Source organism: Fundulus heteroclitus, unplaced genomic scaffold, assembly GCF_011125445.2.
Source record: "Fundulus heteroclitus isolate FHET01 unplaced genomic scaffold, MU-UCD_Fhet_4.1 scaffold_348, whole genome shotgun sequence".
Lineage (NCBI taxonomy): Eukaryota > Metazoa > Chordata > Actinopteri > Cyprinodontiformes > Fundulidae > Fundulus > Fundulus heteroclitus.
The window spans coordinates 51,382-64,288 of record NW_023396758.1 but is presented as its reverse complement, the minus strand read 5'-3'; the positions used below and the strand labels follow the sequence as shown (position 1 = coordinate 64,288).

Sequence of the window (12,907 nt, the reverse complement as noted above, 5' to 3'; positions counted from 1 at the left end):
ACCTGAGAGGACCAACGCATGCACAGGGAGAACATGCAAACTCCATGCTCAGACCCCTGGTTGGGATTTGAACCCAGGACCTTCTTGCTGTAAGGCAACAGTGCTATAAATTGGCCTGATAAATATGGCCAAAATTATTAATGTTTTTAAAACTAAACTGTCATTCAAGGATGTTTCTGTTCTGAGTAATATTTTGTTTCTATAAATGTGATATCTGGCGACCTGTCCAGGGTGAACCCCGCCTCTCGCTCATTGAACGCTGGAAGATAGGCACCAGCAACCCCTCGTGACTCCATGAGGGATAAGCGTGTCGGAAAAGGGATGACTAAATGTCATACTATATATATATATATATATATATATATATATATTAGGGCTGGGCAACGATTAAAATATTTAATCGCGATTAATCGCACTGATTAATCGCGATTAATCGCGATTAATCGCATTGTATTTACAAACTCCAAGAATGAATTCAAAAGTAGTGTAAAGAGCACTTTTATTTTAATGTTCTGCTGCCATATGAACAAAAGTGTTGTAACATTTGTAGCACTTATCAGTAACACATATTTAGTGTAAAGCTCAACTTAAACATGTAAAACAAAAAATAGCAATAATAATAAATTAAAGCTTATTGCCACTGACAGGGAATTCTCTTTATGGGGAAAAAATCTACCAAAAACAGGCAATTTCTGAGGTAACAGCAGGGAGCAGCATTACCATTTTATGTTCAATACCAAAGTTTAACTTGGCAGTGGTTCCAACTAACTTGTTTCTGTCATATTCCATGCTGGAAGAACTTTAAACTGAAATGCTTGCTAACTCGATATGCTTGCGTTTATTTGACGTTAACACGCGGTTTTTTGTTGTTGCTTTCTCGCGCGCATATAGTGAATGGCAGGGGGAAAACAGGCAAAAATACATGGATACTTTGAAACGAGAAGCGACTTCACCGACGGCGTCGATGCAGACCCCCCGCTCCGCTCCGCACAAAACTTGTTCCGGCCGCCAACTCACCGCCTCGCCTCGCCTAAGCTCGCTCGCGGTACCTGCGGGAAACACCGCCTTCCGCATGTCAGCTGTGTTTTTTTCCGGCCAGCACCTTTCTTCCTCTTTGAATCTGAGGCTGGGCTGACAGCGAGGTTATTGGCGCATTATCGCCACCTACTGTTCTGATTCAAACCCCTACACCGCAGCAACAGACCTTCACAAAATAAAAGCATGTGACCAACATGCGTTAACGCGCGTTAAAGAAAATATCGCCGTTAATAGTCTAATGAGTTAACGCGAAATTAACGCGTTAACTTGCCCAGCCCTAATATATATATATATATATATATATATATATATATATATATATATATATATATATATATATATTAGGGCTGGGCAACGAATAAAATTTTTAATCGCGATTAATCGCATAATTTGCCCGATTAATCATGATTAATCGCATTGTATGCGCAAACTCCAAGAATGAATTCAAAAGTAGTGTAAAGAGCACTTTTATTTTAATGTTCTGAGCACTTTTATTTTAATGTTCTGCTGCCATATGAACAAAAGTGTTGTAACATTTGTAGCACTTATTTTATACTGGATATTTTCAACCCATCTATTGAATTTAGTGCACTAGTTGATCTTTTCTTCATAAGAGGACAGCAGCACTGCAGCCAAAATATGGCCTTTTTTGACCTGCTGTATATTAGTCAGTCCCTAAGCTTGATGTATCATGAAACTGTTGACCTTTTGGGTTTTGTGGTTTTTATTTTATTATTACAACTAAATAACAATAATAATAATAATAACAACAATAATGTTATGTTCAGTGTTTTTTCGCTAATCCACCTCTTATATATTTCAATCCTTATGTAATTTTGTCTGTGTTGTGTGCACCTGCCTGTTGCTTTAATCCTATAAATTTCCCCGTCGTGGGATAAAAAAAGGATTAGCTAATGTTATCTTATCTTAAATAACACTTTTTAATATATGTACTGGGTTCTTTCAAGGTCTTAATTACATTTTCTGTGTGGGCTCCAGTAACATATGATATATAATATCTACTTTGAAAGTTAACATGAACTGCTGCTGAAGATGACCACTGATCTACCTGGATGTTCCCTGGAGGACTGAAACGCCTCAGTCAGAGACGTCTGTGGGTCTGTCGGGGCAATGACAGAAGTTTCGTCTCCTCTCTCCGTTTCTGTGGCTCGACGTTTTCATGTTTTTTCACGTGCTTAGATAAATTTGTTGTGTTTCCACTGAAATGAACCGGCTTTTTACAAAACATACAGCTTGATTTAATTTACGGTATTAAAATAAAGCCAAACGGTGCTACTTCCCCTGTTCATGTTTTTCCGCTGCTGCGGTCTCTCTCAGCTGTTTGTGTGTTGAGTTTGTGTGAGAGCTGAGTGGGCGGGCCAGGCTGAGCCTGCGTGTTGATTGGCTGGCGCCGCTGAGCCATGTATGAGAGGGGAGGGGGAGCAGCAGAGTGCTGCCGTGACAGCGCGCTGCAGTCAGCGCGTGCTGCTGACTGACACTGACTGAAAGCATGTGAGCAACATGCGTTAATGCATGATAAAATAAATATCGCCGTTAATAGTCTAATGAATTAACGAAAAATTAACGCGTTAACTTGCCCAGCCCTAATATATATATATATATATATATATATATATATATATATATATATATATATATATATATATATATATATATATAAAGTTTTAAAGTTTATATGAAGAAAGTATTCATACTATTAACTTTCGCTGTGCTGTAAGATGACTTTTATTTGAAACCATACTGTTATAGTCAAGGGGTAACTTCATATGAATATAGTTTGTCAATTATGTCAGTTTTGCTTTGTTCAGAGATGATATTTTGATCATAATACGTCATCCATTGTATAATGTTTGACTTGTAATAATCCAGAAATTAAATGTATTCCAAGAACGTACATTTATCAAATATTACAAAACCATCTTTAAGAAGGACTTTAATCCTGACAAAAAAATAAACATTACATCACAGTGAAACAGGATTGGCTAAGGCCAAGTTCAAGTCCTCGTGGATTGAGAGGCAGAAACTCTGCAAAGGGAAATTCTTGCTTAATCAAAATGTTTCATTGAGTTTAAACAAAGTCTGAAAACAGATCACTGCATGTGCATGTGATGATCAAAGGTAAAAGGTTGAATGTTTTGGTTTTTACTGATCTGTAAATAAGGAACGTCACGTCAGCAGGAACCAGGACCCCTCTGACCCACCCTTAGAACCGTCCATGGTTCCCCCTCATCGGTTCCTTCAGTCAGGTGAGGTTATTGATGACGAATCGCTCTTTCTCCTGAAGGATGGAGAAGAAAATGTCTTTGCAGGCATCACCAGCTCTCAGGCAGATGAAGATCTCCCTCATCTGAGACTGAGTGGTCTGCAGACGCAATATTTGGTTATAAGTTTCCTGCAGGATAACGTTCCTCTGTAAAAGTCCGTCTAAGATGGGTGCAATGTTGGTGACTCTTTGGATCAACTCTTCTCTGTGTCTGTCCACAAAGTGCTCCCCTGTGGAGAAAGAATTGAGACAAAAGTTGATTTCATCCTGATGGAAAGCCTGAAAGTGAAAATATTTCCTTCATAGAGAAAGCTCCGATTGGACCTCCTGCCACTTATGTGTCTCTAATGTTAACTACGACGTGCAGAAGGATGATTTTTAACTCTCAGTAACTTTCTGTCACTTCATACCTTCTGTTGGAGCGCCTCCTGCTGACACAAAGTGAGAGGAACAGAAATATTTCAGTGAAATAGTTTTAATTCAGCTTCAATGAGGAGAAAACATCCAGCAGGATCCAACCAAAGGCTTCCCTTCTTACTCGTACCATCATACTGGACTCTGTGTTTCCAGCTAGTTATTGTGATTGTATAGAAGTTGCATGCTGGATGATTTACTTATGGGGATTATAAAATTTTAAAATTGTTTTATCTTTTATCATCAGATTCCTTAAATCCCATTTTTCCCAAATAAATGAAGCATCTTACCTTCATAGGAACCAGACTTGGGATGATCATCTAAAAAGCAAAAACAATCGTAATGTTTTACATTCAGTTTCATTTCCGCCACTCTATATTCATCATTAAGGAGGAAATACAGCAGAGATGTAGCAGCAAAGCGCCAAACGCTTATCCTACGCTTGAGTTAGCTTTTCATTTTAATCAGTAAATGAATTTACACTAGAAGCATAATACGTGCGTACAGCGTGTGTATTACGCTACGTGACCGTTAAATTAAGCAGTAAATACACTGGGTGCGTAACGTAAGCGGTGCAACTTCTAACACCTTGTTGATAAACTGAGACTGGACTATTATTTTGGGATAATTTCAGAAGTGAACTTTGACACAGGATGCTGTTTTTTCCGTTTGTTCCCTGTCAAACAGGAGCATATATGCGCAAAATTAGAAGTTCAATCTAATGTAGGCGTTGCATAGTGTAAATACGCGTATATTATGCTTCTAGTGTAAATTTATTGACCAAATAAAATGAAAAGCTAGCCTAAGTGCAGGATGCGTGTATGTTGCTTTGCTGCGCTGACGCGCTACAAACATGTCTGGTGTCTTTCCTCCTTTAGGTATATTTCCTCCCCATCCTGGACCCCACCTATTACACCAGCCCCCCCCAGGACCCTTCACGGATAAGTGGGTACAAACGATAGATCGATAATGAGCTGAACGATCGATGCTCATCAGGAGATATCTGAGTGGAAATGGAAAGATAGGATCATTAAGGCATAAACTGACCTTTCCGGATCTCGCAGTGCCAAACCTTTTCTGAACAAGTCTGCAGCAGCTCAAGGTTGAAGTTTCTGTCTGGATTCTGAATGAAAACCTCGTAGAAGTTTGGGTCCTGGCTGTCGTGCCTCAGAGTCATTTTCTGTGAAACAACATGAAGTCAGTCTGACGTACAAAGACAAAAAGGTTCCCAGGCCATAAAGTCAGACTGGGACTAAACAGTTAGAATCAGTCTGTTAGTGTTTCCCTGAGATTCAGACTGAAAACCCAGTTTCTCTAGATGAGTCCAAACAGTACCGGCGGCTGAATTTTGGCGGTCTCTACGGTAGCTTTGAGAGCGAAGACATGGCCCCTCTTCAGAGGCGTGTCTGGCCGCGGCTTCTTGATGACTTCATACCCAAGGGAGGTTTCTTCTCTGTGGATTGACTGTGAGGACAGCAAACAGTCGAGATGTTTCTCCTGGATTTTATCAACTGAAGACAACTGAAAAAATAAATTACCAATCATAAGAGAGTTCTGCCTCTCAGTAAGAGAAACTAATTAACTGCCTTTATCCAGTTAAAATACGTCTGAAACGTCTTAATTCAGTTATTTGTTTCTGCTCTGAATCAAGGAGACGTTCTTTGAGCTGCAGCCCTCTATCTGAAGGTCTTCATCTGATCTGCCTGATTATTACAGGATGGTCAAGCAAACCTCATCATATGGTGCTGAGTGAGCTTAGATAGGTGGTTTAATGAAAGAACTGGGGATAAACACAGCGCCACCAAGCTGTACTGGAAGGACAAAGCTCGGGCTGGATTATTAAATTTAGGCCAGTAAGAAAAGAATATTATTAATATTGTCACATTCTAATTCTGGATCACAGAATCATGGGACGGCTGACGAGACGGTCCACAGAGGGCTGCATCCAACCATGTTCACAGAAAGTTGAGTGGAAGGACAAGGTGCCCCAGCAACATGAATAGCTGCAGCCTTGACAACACAGTCAAGCAATTTCCATTCAAGAATTTGTAGAAACTTCACAAGTAGTAAATTGAGACTTTATCCCTAACCTTAACCAAGGCCTGCAATGAATTTGCTAACATCTTTACTTAGAACATCCTAAAGATTAGAGGATCAGTTTGTACATCCATATCAACTCCAGAACCAAAGCTGTATCCAACTAGAACTTATCTTGACAAAATGTCCCAATTCAGCCAAATAAACCGCATAAGCTTAGAGCAGATCATTCTGCAGCTAAGTTCCTCCTCCTGCTGCCTTGATGTTCTACCCACAGCTTTCTTTAAGAACGTTCTGCCTGTCATAGCGTCTGATCTGACTCAGATAATAAACACGTCCCTTCTGTCAGGTGTTTTCCCCCAGTCCCTAAAAACAGCAATTATCAAACCACTGCTAAAAAACAATAATTTAGACAAACTACTACTCCAGAACTACAGGCCCATCTCAAACCTCCCCTTTATCAGTAGATTATAGAAAAAGCTGAGTTTCAACAATTAAAACACCTTCTTAAGAACGACCAGCCGCTTTGACGTTTTTCAGTCAGGTTTCCTCACCACAGTACAGAGACCGCCCTGATCAAGGTGTTTAATGACATCCATATAAATACAGACTGTGGAAGAACCACCATGCTGGTTCTGATGGACCTCAGTGCAGCATTTGATACTGTTGATCACTCCATTCTGTTAGAACGCCTGGAGAACTGGGTCGGCCTCTCTGCTACAGCTCTCCACTGGTTTAAATCATACTTAAAGGACTTTTAGTGTCAGCAGGTAACTTTACATCAAAGATGACAAAAATCACATGTGGGGTTCCCCAAGGTTCCATCCTGGGTTCCTCCTGTTCTAGATCTACATGCTCCTCTAGCTCAGATCATAAGAAACAACAACATCAGCTACCATCACTATGCAGACGACACACAGCTCTACATCACCATGTCACCAGGTGACTATGGACTAGTTCAGGCTCTGAGGAAATAGAAGAAATCAATGCAGGAGGAGACAAAATGTTCTTTAACTGAATAAAAACAAAACTCAAGGAATAATTTCTGGACCAATAGAGGAGAGATCCAGAGTTAGCTCACAGCTTCAGCTGCTTCAGCTAAAAACCACCAATCAGGCCCGAAACCTAAGAGTAGTGATGGACTCAGACCTGAACCTCCATCTAAAGACAATTACAAAGTGGACCTTCTAGAACCTGGAGAACATTTCCAGGATTAAAGGACTGATGTCTCAGCAGGATCTGGAAAAACTAATCCATGCGTTTATTTTTAGTAGAATTGATCACTGCAACGGTGTTTTCACAGGTCTGCCTAGAAAGTGGATCAGAACGCTGCAGCTGATCCAGAACCTGCTGCCCGCGTCCTCACTAAGACTAAGAACGTAGAGAACATGGACCCAGTTCTGAAGTCCTCACTAAGACTAAGAACGTAGAGAACATGGACCCGGTTCTGAAGTCCTCACTAAGACTAAGAACGTTTAAAATCCTTCTGTTAGTCTATAAATCCCTGAATTAGCACCTAAATACATCACAGACTTTTCTTTTTCTTTGACTGTTCTAGTTAAACTGTTTTACTGAAACATCATTAGTTCAAGTTTGTAGTCCAAATGTTTCAAATATTTGCTTTTAGTTTCTATTTTCCCATTTGTGTTTCATTTTTTGCATTTCATTCCAACTTGCTTTTATTCTGTTTTTAGTGTCCTACATTTTTATCCTGTAAAGCATTGTTTTTGTGCTGAAATGTGCAATACAGATAAATGTGTCTTAGTGCTTTCAACTCTGAAATAGTATCAAAAGCTTATAAGCTAAAGGTCATAAATACTGAAAAGAAGCAAACTGCTGTCTAATGAAATACTTTCCTCCAAACTTGAACTTTGTTGGATTTTTTTTTTTTTTTGTAACTTTTTTCGGCTCTAGTGGCTTGCTTTCTGTGACAGTAGGCTGACAGGAAGAGGGGTAGAGACAAGCAGCAAAGGACCGCGGGTCGGATTCTAACCCAGATCAACCGTGTCGAGGACTAAGGCCTCTGTATATGAGTCGTGCTACCCGCTGTGCCACGAGCGCGCCCCACTTTGCTGGATTTTTCAAATCAGATCCAATTCCTGTCATTTATGACATAAAACTTATTATAGTTAAACATCTTTAATTATTTAAGTCTAAGTAGGAACAAACTGTGTCAATCATGACGTTGAATATCAGTAAGATCTGCTGCCCACTTGTTCTGCTTTCTGTTGAAAGGAGAAACTTAATTCTCAAAAGGACATTAATTGTGTTTAAATGAAGGATGTAATGATGAAAATAAGAAGAGTCACCAGTTTCAGTGCAGGGTCTAGTGGGATCAGGTAGATGTGCAGTTTGAGGAACGGCGTCTTGGGCTGATAGTAAATCAATGTGTTGCAGGTGATTTTTGGAAAGAGAAAATAATTTATCAGAGCTGCTAACAAAGAGAAAACAGGATCTCTTATTCTGACATGCGTCGCTGTGACCCCGGTCACTTTTTCCAAAACATCTCCGCAGTCATTCACATGTAGGACTGCAAAGTTCTCCAGTAACTGAGGAACACCATCTGAAACAGCAGAACGAGAAGCTCATGGATAAACATCTGAATCAACCCTGAAAACACCAACTATAAATTAATTATAATATATTTCTTTGCTCCTACCGATGCAGACCCAGTGGGGCAGCTGCACCTCCATCATCTTCCCACTGAAGACGGTGATGTCCATTAACGGACCTGCAGGCCGGTATCCTCTGCCTTCCATCCTCAGCATGTGTCCGTTCCAGGAGCAGAACCGGTACCGAAAGCTGACCTTTTCCTCACAGACCCAACGCAGACCAGAGACCCGACACTCAAAGTGGCCCGCTTCAGACCGGAGGCTGAAATTAAAGAAGTTTGAGTTATTTATGTGAGAATATGGTTTATTGTTAAAAAATTAAACATTCAGGGAAACAGTTTTGTGTAAAACACAAAGTGAGCTGCAGGTTCTGCACAGCCGGAGCTTTATGTACAGAAGACCAGCTGTTGTGCACTCAAGCCATGAGGAATAAAATCAGACTGAGTTGGAAACCACATGAAATTTGACACTGTTACAGGCAGGGTCAGTAAAAGATCAAGCCTTATACAAAACCATAGTAATTCCTAAAGACAGGTCAAGCAGACTACAGAGCTAGTAATTCCTAAAGGTTTAGCATCTTAACACAGAAAGAATAGTGTTGTCATAAACTGCATGTTGAACAGCCAACTTGTAATAATAATATGTAATAAATTTCCTGCATCTAAATTCTGACAAGACCGAAGTTGTAATCTTTGGACCAGAGTCCTCAAAAAATAAAGTTCTTAACCAATCACTTAATCTGGATGGCATTAACCTGGCCTCTGGTAATAAAGTAAAAAATCTTGGTGTTATTTTTGACCAAGACATGTCATTTAAATCCCAGATTAAACAGGTTTCCAGAGTTTCCTTTTTTCACCTCAGGAATATCGCCAAAATTAGAAACATTCTGTCCAGGGGTGATGCTGAAAAACTGGTCCATGCATTTGTTACTTCAAGGCTGGACTATTGTAATTCTTTACTATCAGGAAGTCCACAAAATGCAGTTCAAAGCCTTCAGCTGATCCAAAATGCTGCAGCAAGAGTTCTGATGAAAATCAACAAGAGGGATCATATTTCTCCAATTTTAGCTTCCCTTCATTGGCTTCCTGTTAAATCAAGAATAGAATTTAAAATTCTTCTTCTAACGTATAAAGCCCTTAATAATCGAACTCCATCATATATCAGAGCTCTGATTACCCCGTATGTTCCTAACAGAGCACTTCGCTCTCAGACTGCAGGTCTGCTGGTGGTTCCTAGAGTCTCTAAAAGTAGAATGGGAGGCAGATCCTTTAGCTATCAGGCTCCTCTCCTGTGGAACCAACTCCCAGTTTTGGTCCGTGAGGCAGACACCCTGTCTACTTTTAAGACTAATGTTAAAACTTTCCTTTTTAACAAAGCTTATAACTAGTGGCTCATGTTACTCTCAGCTACCTTTATAGTTTTACTGCTATAGGCTTAGGCTACTGGAGTATATCAGGATCTAATTTTCTCACTATATTGAGTTCTACTGTTCTTCAATTATGCATTATGTGTTGTCATTTCTGCTTTAACTTTCTGTTCTCTCTCTTTTCTCTAGTAGGTACACCTGGGCTGGCGTTCTGTTAACTGTGACATCATCCAGAGAAGACGGCTCACCCGCTACTACCATCTAATGTAGAACAGATTACTAGATCAATGTGTGCTTCTGTGCTTTTTTGTTTCTCTTGTTGTGTCTCTGCTCTGTCTTCTGTAACCCCAGTCGGTCGAGGCAGATGACCGTTCATACTGAGCCCGGTTCTGCCGGAGGTTTTTCCTTCCCGCTAATGGGTGGTTTTTCTTTCCACTGTCGCTTCATGCTTGCTCAGTATGAGGGATTGCTGTAAAGCCATCAACAATGCAGACGACTGTCCCTGTGGCTCTACGGTTCCCCAGGAGTGAATGCTGCTTGTCGGGACTTTGATGCAATCAACTGGTTTCCTTATATAGGACATTTTTGACCAATCTGTATAATCTGACCCAATCTGTATAATATGATTGAACTTGACTTTGTAAAGTGCCTTGAGATGACATGTTTCATGATTTGGCGCTATATAAATAAAATTGAATTGAATTGAATTGAGTATTAGTAATTACATTGTCAGGTGAATTGTCAGGTGAAGTCCTCACACGATCAACCCCACCAGACTGACTCTTTGCATGAGCTAGAATCAGAGAACAGCTCTGCAGGTTCTAACGCAGCACCTAGAACAGAACCAGTCTTGCCAAAATTTAGAACAGAACCTCTAAATTTTGAGTTTACAGGAAGTATTTCCACAGACTCCATGGGAGATGCTGGAAGTCAGACTGTCCACAGTGAAGCGTTGCTTCATCCTGCTGCAGTGGACAGCCCTAAAGAGTACCAGGTAAACATCTCTGCAGTCACAGGTGGTTCAGATGGGAGGGATGAGCAGACATCACACCTTACTCATACCACCACCTGTTCTGACTCTGTGCTGCCCCCTAAGGGCCAGAAAAGTCACACAGGTGGTCCACACCAACCTAAGCCCCCACCACGTCAGAGTTCACACCATGGAAAACTCTCAATTAGATCAGGAACATTCTTCCTTACATCAAAAGTTAGTTCACAGACCTCCATCAGGTCACGAACTTTACCAGTTTGACTTTCCAGGTGGTCCAGGTCCACCTCATAGAGGCAGTATCCATATTCTCCAACTTGAGTCCCTTGCTCGGGACATAGAACATTTTCGACCCAGATAATCAGGATTCAAACATTTATGATTATCTGCAGGAAGTGGAACTCTGTCTTTCTGACCTGCCTTTTCCCTCATCTCGTGAGAAACTAAAGCTTATTTGAAAAACAACAGCTAAGAGCGTCCATGTTTTCATTAAAGCTCTTCCTCCAGAGATTCGTGACAGTTATTCAGCTCTTTGCAAAGCTTTAAGAGAAGAATAATATCTGTACAGGGATCAGGCTTCTATAACTCTTGACGCTTTTGCCGTTCTTCAAGAAGAAAATGAAACACCCAGAGATTATTACCATCGCATAAGGATAATAGTAATATCTGTTTCTTTGGCACAATCCAAAGAAACTGAGCATACATGCGCGTCTCCTGCATGGAAAAATTATTTTCCCTGCAATGAATGGTCAAATCATAATGTACACTTTCATGTAGATTATGTAGGAAGAAAGAGTTTGTCATCTTCAGGACCTGGAGAGTTACATCCCTGAATTACATCCCTGAGAGAACTTGCCTCAATCCCTCCCTGAGAATTAACTTCTCATACTGCACCCCACTTCACTTCTATGTGTAGTGGGGTGTAAAATGCTTGGTATTGGATCGCAACGCTGCCCTCTAGAGTCCAGGAGAACAATGCTACTTCGGAGGAAAGGCCGCACATAACGCCAGGTTCACACTGAATACTGTGCAGATGTGGTTTCTGCGCCGCAAGGAAACCAAGTAATTATAAATCAAATGTGTCTACTCACGTGCAGTTGTGGGTCAGGTTACCAAGGCCGTGCAGCGCTGCAAAAAATTCCACAAGAAGGAAGTTTGACCAGACGGTGCAGTGATCCGCAGACCAAGCTCCCGAATTTCACAAGCCAAACAGGAAATGTTTTGGGGAATTTCAAAATAAAATCACCCCACCAACTTACGCTAACTTGACTAGTGTAAACAAAACAGCAATACAGAAACACGAGGAAACAGAGAGGCTTTTAGAGGAGAAAATAGGACAGCGAGTTTTGCCCTTAAAGACAAAAAACATAGCAGTTATTTAATCATTTATGAGGGATAACAACAGAAATAACATGTTAGCTTCTGTTCTCATTAACGCCCTTTCAGCAGCCAGAGCCGCAGCCAAAGGAGCAGTGGAAGTGTGGGTGTGCTGCAACCCCACACTGGATTGAAACTGTAACCTGCGCCATAGTCAGTGTGAACCTTGGAGAAATACTGCAGACGTTGTGTCCGCACTTCTCATTTCCGCGTGGAACCTTAAGCTTTAAGAACTCCATACATCAGCCGCGTGTGCTACCACTGCTGCGCACCAAGGCAGGTCAAAAGTATGTATGGATTAAAGCAGACTTCTATGCAACACTGATTTTTGCACATGCCAAGTTGGATGTTAAGCATTGCGCTGCAAGTTCTTTTTGGTGTACGCAAGCTTCATACATGAGCCCCCTGCTCTTCTTGGGTTTTACCGGTAGGTTGGCGCTTCGTCTGGAGATGTCCAGTCCTCCTCAGGGTCAACTTTGGTCCAGCTGCAGGAGTCCTGCTGCAGGGCATCATTCCAGATGTTGCTTTTTCACACTTTACTTAGATTAAACAAAGTAAAGACCAGGACCATAAAATGGATCCATTACCTCGGCACTTTTACAATCCATCGGATCCAAACTTGGTGAAAGTTCTTCTGGAAACACAGTAAGGTTGCAGCATTAAAATCATGAGGCGATCAGAACGTTCTCTGTTCTGACAGAAAAGAGATTTATTTGATATGACTGACAGCTAAAGATAAACACATTTTTATTTTTATCTTTTTATTTTTGCTGCTTCAGTAGGGAGGCTAC

General features: G+C 40.9%; 1 protein-coding gene across 1 annotated transcript in view; it reads right to left on the bottom strand.

The window, feature by feature from the left end:
* Positions 1-2,948: 2,948 nt before the first annotated feature.
* The window catches only part of LOC105923241, a 40,061-nt gene continuing 30,102 nt past the window's right edge, over positions 2,949-12,907 (bottom strand). Inside the window, exons 12-20 of the mRNA XM_036130358.1 lie at positions 12,704-12,750; positions 12,542-12,615; positions 8,433-8,647; positions 8,083-8,336; positions 5,072-5,257; positions 4,784-4,916; positions 4,027-4,056; positions 3,733-3,750; positions 2,949-3,552 (exon numbers count right to left, since the gene is read on the bottom strand). Coding sequence (XP_035986251.1) covers positions 3,302-3,552; positions 3,733-3,750; positions 4,027-4,056; positions 4,784-4,916; positions 5,072-5,257; positions 8,083-8,336; positions 8,433-8,647; positions 12,542-12,615; positions 12,704-12,750 — 1,208 coding nt within the window. The 3' untranslated portion in view covers positions 2,949-3,301. The remainder of the gene's footprint in view (positions 3,553-3,732; positions 3,751-4,026; positions 4,057-4,783; positions 4,917-5,071; positions 5,258-8,082; positions 8,337-8,432; positions 8,648-12,541; positions 12,616-12,703; positions 12,751-12,907) is intronic.